The sequence below is a fragment of the Echinops telfairi genome, unplaced genomic scaffold (genome assembly GCF_000313985.2).
Source record: "Echinops telfairi isolate 266 unplaced genomic scaffold, ASM31398v2 ScPeMD7_18;HRSCAF=68, whole genome shotgun sequence".
In the NCBI taxonomy this organism is placed as follows: Eukaryota; Metazoa; Chordata; class Mammalia; order Afrosoricida; family Tenrecidae; genus Echinops; species Echinops telfairi.
Genome location: NW_022103915.1, coordinates 11,226,523 through 11,235,081, shown reverse-complemented (window position 1 = coordinate 11,235,081; position 8,559 = coordinate 11,226,523). Strand labels below are relative to the sequence as shown.

At 39.8% G+C, this 8,559-nt stretch overlaps 1 protein-coding gene across 2 annotated transcripts in view; it reads right to left on the bottom strand.

Moving 5' to 3' along the window:
• BTBD7 (BTB domain containing 7) overlaps positions 1-8,559 on the bottom strand; it is a 65,530-nt gene that overhangs the window by 18,687 nt on the left and 38,284 nt on the right. For both annotated transcript variants that reach the window (XM_004698772.2, XM_045288251.1), the window contains exon 5: positions 6,934-7,094. In XM_004698772.2, coding sequence (XP_004698829.1) covers positions 6,934-7,094 — 161 coding nt within the window. The remainder of the gene's footprint in view (positions 1-6,933; positions 7,095-8,559) is intronic.

Genomic DNA, 8,559 nt, shown 5'->3' with positions numbered 1-8,559 from the left:
GAATGATGTACAAATGCGCTTTACACAATTGATGTGTGTATGGATTGCGATAACAGTTGTATGAGCCCCTAATAAAATGTTAAAAAAAAAAAAGATTCTAGGCGAGTCAGCTGGAAAGGACAGCTATGGGTCATTCTGAATCAGAATCTTACTGCGTAAGACATGAACAAGTCAAAAGGAAAGGAGTTGCATTCATCGTCAAAAAGATGTCAAAATCTATCTTGATGCACAATGCTGTCGGTGATGGGATAATATCTAAATGTCCCAAAGAAAGTCTAGTTAATACACAATTATTCAAACTTATACACCAACCACTAAAGCCAACGAAGAAGACATTGAAGAATTCCACCAACTTCTTCACTCTGAAACTGATCATATAGGCAATCAAGATGCATTGATAATAACAGGTAACTGGAATATGAAAGTTGGAAACAGAAAGGATCCAAACCCAAATTCAAACTCACTGCCATAGAGTTGATGCCAACTCATTGTGACTCTATAGGACAGGGTAGAACTGCCCCCGTGAGTTTGCGATAGAACTCTTTTTTATTTTTTCTGAGATAGAACTCTTAATGGGAATAGAAAATCTCATCTTCAGTGGAGCAGCTGGTGGTTTCCAACAATAAACCTTGTGGATCTCAGCCCAACATGCAACCACTATGACACTAGGGCTTTAAGAGGAAGGATCAATAATTAGAAAATAAGATCTTAGTGACAGAAATGAGCTGGAGATTATGTATCAAAATTCTGCAAGACTCATAACTTTTTAATTGCTAATACATTTTCTAATATAAATAGACTATACACATGGACCTTGTCAGGTAGTATACACAGGAATCTAATGATTACATTTGTGGCAAGAGATAATGGAAAAGCTCATTATCAACAGTTAAAACAAGGCCAAGGGCTGACTGTGGAACAGACCTTCAATTGCTCAATCCTAAGTACAAATGAAAGCTGAAGAAAACAAAAACAACCCTAGGAGAGCCAAATATGGCCTTGAGTGTAACCCACGTGGATTGAGAGCCAAGCATGGCCTTGAGTGTAACCCACGTGGATTGAGAGAGCATTTCAAGAAGAGCTTTGAGCTTCAACAAGCGGAAGCACTGGGAGCACCCTTTAGTCTACAGCAAGAAATTCGGAAGAAAAGCTACCTGGGACCAATGACTGATAGAGATCCATATATGTGCACATTCCAAAGAAAGATAACGCAATGTGTGTGGAAATCATCGAACAATATCACTAGTGACATATGCAATTAAAATTTTCTTAATATCATTAAAAAAATGGTGCCAGCAATGTATCAGCAGTGAGCTACCAGAAATTCAAGCTGGATTCGTAAGAAGAGGTGAAACAAGGGATATCACTGCTGACATCAGGTGGCTGAAGCAGAGAATATCAGAAAGATGCTTCCATCTTATTGACTATGCAAAGGAATTGATTGACTGTGTGGATTATAACAAACTACTGATAGAATTTTGAGGAATGAGAATCCAGAACACTTCACTGTGCTCATGTGGAACCAGTACACAAATCAAGAGTTAGTTGTTTGAACACAACATGGGAATGGTGTGTGGTTTAAAATCGGGAAAGGTGTGTACCAGGGTTCATCTGTTCACCAGACTTATTCAATATATATGATGAGCAAATAATCCCAGAAGCTGAACTACCAGAAGAGCCCACCATCAGAATAAAGGGATGGACTATTAATAACCTGTGATATGTGGATGATACGTTCTTGTTTGCTGGAAATGGGAGGGCTTGAAGCATTTGCTAATGAAAATCAAAGATGGCAGCCTTCATCTATATAACTCAATGTACAGAAAATTAAAAACCTCACAACTAGACCAGCAGACATGGTGATAAATGGAGCAAAGGTTAAAGTTGTCAAGTATCTCATGTTGTTTCCACAACCAACGCTCATCAAAGCAGCAGTCAAGAAATCAAAGAGTGCATGGCACCCACTGGGAAAATCTGGTGCAAAAAGGGACGTTTTTCAAGTGTTAAAGAATAAAGATGTCACTTTGAAGACTAATGTGTACCTGATCCAAGTCAGGTGGAAGTTGGACAGTGAATAAGAAAGACTGCATGACAATTGAATCACCTGAGTTAGGGTGTTGGAGAAGAAAAGCCAAGTACCATGGCTCGCCAGAACAAGGAAACGTGACTTGGAAGTTCAGCTAGAATGCTTAGAAGGATGTGGGAGCTTGTGTCACATATTTTGGATATGTTATCATCACGTCCCTGGTAAGGACATCATGCTTGTTAAAGTAAAGGGTCACTAAAAACGAGGAAGACCCTCAACGAGGTGGACTGCAATAACGGGCTCAAACATGGCAATGGTGCAGGACGGGGAGGGCTTGGTTTTGTGGTACACAGGGTGGCTGTGAGTTTTGTAGTACACAGGGTGGCTTTGAGTTGGAGCCATGGGATGGCATCTCCTAACAACGCTCAGAAGGCAGGAAGAAAGAGGAAAGAACGTAAATGGAAACAGTAAACACAGGGAGGAAGTGGTAAGAGTTACATTGTGGGGATGAGTTCATTTATTGTGCCAACCATGGCCGATAAACACATTTGGGGTTAATTGAAGGGCGGAGGGATAAATGGCTCAGTGAGCCTAGCCTTTCTAGTTCTCGGGTCTCTTGCTTTGTGATGGTCGGCCTAGGGTGCAGCTGCCCTAGCCAGTTCCCTGCTTCAGCTGGCAAGGCTCACTTCCTGCAAGACATCCCCAAGGAGAAGCCGCATGGACCTACCCCAATGCAGCCCTGGGTGCTGGAGCAGCCGTGTGGAGACCCCTGCCAGCGCTGAGATGCTTACACGTTCACTGATTCGGCTTTTCTCCTGCAGTCGGCATCATTGCGTGTGTTTTGTGAGATGGAGGAGGACTTTGTGGATTGGTGTTGGACATATGAGTTAATGTTGGACTTGTGGGCTTGGGCAGCACTGGGTTGGGATGTTTTCTTGATGTGCACTTACCCTTTATATAAAATGCTCTCTTATACATGGAGTTTCTGTGGATTTTTCTCTCTAAAGTACACAGACTAACAAAGGGGACTACAGTCAATGTCACAAAAATGTGTAGAAATTGTTGAACAGAAAATCAATTTGCTGTGAAAATGTTCCCCCAGCTGTGAAAATGTTCCCTCAAATCACAAACCAAGTAAAAGTTCATATGGGGGACAAAAAGTTGTACCTATCATGTCTAAATGCCCAAACCTTAGCATTTCAAATAAAAATTCAGCAGTATGTGAAATAACTCAAATGTTTAACATTTAAAGGCTTTAGCAAGATATAATTTTATATAACATGTAGTATGTACAAGGGGGCTTCAGTGGAATCTGTGGGAAAAATGGAATTAAAAGACAATGCAATTTTCCCACAAACTTTTTGAAATCTTCATATTTCTCCATCTCTCTTTAATAGAGGAATAATGTTTCCAAAAATGAACTACATTATGTTGGATGCTTAATGAAAACCGATTTTGGGGTTTTTTTCTTACTCAATTAAGAATTGACTCCATTCCCTCGGACAAAACGGAAAGTGTTCCAATTCTGCAGCGCAAGTCTGAAGGGCGAACAGTGGATAGGAGCAGTGGTTCTATGGCAGTGGTTCTCAACCGTCTTAACGCTGCGACCCTTTCATACATTCATGGTATGATGACCCCCCCAATGATAAAATTATTTTCGTTGCTACTTCATCACTGTCAATTTAGTACTGTTATGAATCGAGGGACCCCTGTGAAAGGGTCATTTGACCCCTAAAGGGGTCACGACCCACAGGTGGAGAACCACTAACTCTATGGGAAAGTTGGCTTAAACTTGAACTCCCCATTTTCGGGCTGTATGACCATGGGCAGGCCATTTAATGGGCCTCACTTCAACAGCTCATGCATGCCCCAATGATGAAGGACTGCCCAACTGACAGCATTCGTTGGCCCTGCAGTCTCCTCATCCCCACCATGGGAATGAAATGCAGTAACCGCTGCTCAGGTGGTGGCCATGAGGGTTAAAAGCAGCACATGTGGACAAAAGCACTGAATGCACGGCTCAGCACATACTTTATAGAGAATTAAAGTGAGTTATTTTATTATTAGCAAATCTTTGAAAGTTATAATTATGTGCTGGGCATGAATTAAAAGAGAGGAGATTATAGATCTTCTGAGGGTACTAAATTAAAGTTCTAACATATTTTTCTAAGTAAAATACCTGGTCTAATTCAATTTTTGAGTCAGGTCTTAAGCAAAAGAAAAAATTATTTTGGCCCATCCTGCTGGTGGATGCCATCAAGTCGCATCCAGAGCAGACCTGCTGCATGGCATTTCCCAGGCTGTAATCTCTGTGGAAGCAGAGCACCAGTTTTCCTCCTGGGAAATAGTTGGGTAGGCTTGCCCTTCCAACCTTGCCGCTAACAACCGTGCACTTACCTGTTGTACCATCAGGGATCCTTTGCAAATACTACTCTTGTTAAATATAAAAAGCATCTAATTGTTATACTATTTAAAAGTATTTTAAACTGGTCAAATGTAGCATTATATAGTACTTCTAAAATAGGAAAAAACTCACAATCTACTATAACTATAAAGTATTTCTTTCCAGCCTTTCCCCCCCCCAACCCTTTTCAAATAAATTTTTATATAACTGAATCTTGTAGTACATTAAAATAGTTTGTATCTTCTTTATAAGTTTAATACTTCATCATTAGCATTTTCTATGTTGCTATATTAATCTTTATAACCACCACCAGGAAAGCAAGTATTTGGCTCAGTAGCTGTATTATAATTTGTCTTCAACTACTCTTCTTCCAAGACAGGCTTACTCATTCATCCCGCAGTCCGTGGGACTTTCAATATTCTTCACCAACACCATGAAATCCAAAGGCATTGAGATCATCTACTGTCTTCCGTATGCACACGCTGCCCAGCTTTCACATGCATTGGAAATGGCTTGGGTCAGGTACACCTTAGTCTTCAGAGCAACATCTTTGCCCTTTTTTTTTTTTTTTAAACACTTTAAAGAAGTCTTTTGCAGTATATTTGTCCAACGCAATGCACCATCTGATTTCTTGACTGCTTTTTCTATGTAGGCACTGATGGTTACGGATCCACGCAAAGTAAAATTCTTGATAACGTCAATTCTTTCTTTTTTAAGATTTCATACTTGGAATTATTTCCCAATAGCAGCATTCAAAAGTGGAATGATCAGATCAAAATATATGAATATTTTGACGGTTCTTTATAATGGATAATTGCATTTATCTGGATTGCTTCAAGTACCAAAGCTCTCAATGAACTACTTTCAGAAGGGGACTGCTACTAGGCTTTTTTTTAATTAAAAGGTTACTTTACTGAGGGCTCTTACAGCTCTTCTAGCAATCCATGCACCCACTGTATCATGTACATTTGTACACATGCTGCCATCACTTTTCTAGACGTTACTTTCTATGGAGCCCTTCGTATAGCTCTTCTTTTCCCACTGCCCGCCACCCCCAACCGCGTGACCCCTTGATAAATTACAAATTATTATTTTCCTATCTTACACTGATCGCTGTCTCCCTTCCCCGATGGTTTCTGTTGTTCATCCCCCTGGAAGGGTGTGTGTGTGGTTATGTGTTGATCGTTGTGATCAGTTCTCCCAATATCAGTTTTATTTATTTATTTGCAGATATTAGGTTTTTTAAATTACTGGTTTAATAGGTGAAAAATGGTAACATACAGTCATGTTTTACATTTTGGGTACGATTACTAAGTGAGTCTGAACCTTTCCCCCTCCTAAAACCAGAGATTCTATAAATAAATAATTGATTTCTTCTGTTTTTTTTCAATGCATCAATTTAATATTTAATTCTTCAATCTAACAGGGATTAATTTTGTGTACAAGTGAAATAAGGGCTTACGTTTCAGTGAATTTCATCTCTTTGGCTAATTAGTTATTCCACCCCACAAATGATCCCTGACAGCAACTCTATTATAGCTAATTCTTTTATTAATCAGAATTCTGGCTTGTCTGTTATGCTAGCATGGTAGTTTCAACACTCAAGAGTTTTTTTGTTTTGTTTTTCATTCAACATGTTTCTTTTCATTCTTTTGTTTTCTTTCTTTCTTTTTAAATAATTTTATTGGGGGCTTGTTCAATTCTTATCACAATCCATAAATCCATCCACTGTGTCAAGCATATTTGTACATTTGTTGCCATCATCATTTAAAAAACTTTTACTTTCTACTTTCTACATCATTTTAAAAACTTTTACTTTCTACTTGGTGGGCACTTTGACATCAGCTCATTTTCCCCCCTCCCTCATGAACCCTTGATAATTTATAAATTATTATTATTTTTTCACTCAAGAGTTTTTAAGGTGGATTTTATACCTGAGAAGAAACATTCCTTCCTTCATTTTATCATTTTAAAAGAACTTATTTATTTATTCATTCATTTATTTATTTATTGGAACTTATTTGAGCAATTCTTAGTTAGAAATTCTTCTTTCTTTTTAAAAAGAGGCAGTAACAAGAACAGCTCCATTAACTGTTAACTAGGTGTGGAATAGGATCCTCAGATTCATCCATCAGGTGTATACTGAATACACCACGCTCTCCCTCTGGCTCTGAGTGATTTATTACTGTTCTACAACAGTTTTGAGTAAGGATTTACGTGGTCTACGAACGCTGGAGATTGATGGCCCTCCGCGGGAAACTCTGCAGGGCATAAGTAAGACCAGTTCACCAGCTGCCCTCTTGTTCACCCAGCACTCACTTGCACTGTGTGCCAGACACCAGGGACGCAATACCAAACAAAACGACATCTGCTCTGACGCAGGAACCAGTGCTTCATACTCTGTCGTCGTACAGCTTTTACTGTGCAGAAAGGGCAAGACACACACACACATTTTGGTGTGCTTGTCTCTTCATGAAAGGGAGGAGTGAGGAAAGGCACTTACTGCATCACTTAAGACTTCACTGTTTATAGGCAAGATGTGTTCCATTCGCACAAAGGGTAAGAGAGAAGAAAGGATCTCTCTAAGCTCTTCCATGTCCAGGTCCCGTCTTTTCACACCTCTTTTGTTCACACTATGAGCAGTGCCACTCAGCAAGTTTGGCTCTACAAGACAGAAAAGGAAGGGTTTTTAACCAAATCCAGTTTTGGAGAAAAGCCTTTCTTTTTTTTAGTATACATCTCATTAACACTTTAGCAAGTTTGAGTATGTATGCTTTGAACAAGGTTATAAATAATAAATTTTATGTCAGAAGTTTACTTCGTACAGAAATCCTTGGACAAACAGAAAGTTGGCTGTCAACAACAGTCTTTTATGCCTGTTTAGTCCTGAGGGTAAAGGGTTCTTTCCTATATACAAAGTTCTGAGGAGGAAAAACTAAAAAATCAAACTCACTGCCATCGAGTCATATCTGTCTCAGCAACCCCATAGGACAGGGTAGAACTGCCCCTGTGGGATTCTGAAACTAGCTCTTTATGGGAGTGGAAAGTCTCGTCTTTCTCCCTTGGAACTGGCTGGTGGTCTTGAACTGTTAACCTTGTCATCAGCAGCCCACTGAGTAACCACTAAGGCACCAGGGGTTTTTGTCTTAAGCTTTTTCACTTGGTGGGCAGTTCTGAGCACAATCATGGTAACCCAAAACGTGTGCTGCTGATAACTGCAGGGGACCAGCATCTCATAAGGCTAACAGCAAACTGACAAGCCGCAAATCACATGGGATTTAAAGCAGCGACACCTCGCGGGCTCACTTTATCTATCTCTGAATGTTTATGATGGCCTCTTAAACACCCGTACCGAGGCAACATGTAACGTATTTCCTTTCCCAGAGCAGAGAATAAAGGTTCTTCACTGGAGGGGAGTGGAAGGGGATGATGGCAAGTACAGATATGCTCATGACACTGAGGTGGGGAGAAAATTTATGTAGTTGATTAATCACGTCTTTAACTTAGGGGGCCATAGGTTTCGCTTGTTTTCCCCCTCTTTAAAAGATCATCATTGAATAAAAAATGTATTACTCATGCAGCCATTTTTGGCTAACACTATAAAGGCTAATTAGTATTTTGCTTCAGTCATGTGTTACATGTGCATATAAAGAGATAGAATTTGTGAGAAGCTAAGCTTTTTCATGAGTTATTCAAAATAAAGTCTAGTACGTGAGTGGGGAAAGGTGTATTTTCCCTTGTTTTGCTATCATTTGGCTTCATAAGGCATTTTTTTCTTCATTAAGTAGTGGAACTCAATTTTCAAACAGAATTGTGCAGGACACCTCCGATTGTACAACAGGTAAAGGCAAGACTGCCATCGATGGGGAGAGACCGCAGCCAACGTGCGGCCTGGCTTGCTTGCTTGGCTTCCTCCTCACTCCTGCAGAAAATGCTTCCCTTTTAAAAGCCCAAACAGAAAATAATTGTGTGCTTTTTAAAAAATTAATCACTTCATTGGGGACTCTTACAGCTCTTAAAACAATCCATACATCAATTGTATCAAGCACACTTGTACAAATGTTGCCATCATTTCCAAAATATTTTCTTTCTACTTGAACCTTTGGTATCAGTTCCACTCCCCCCCCCC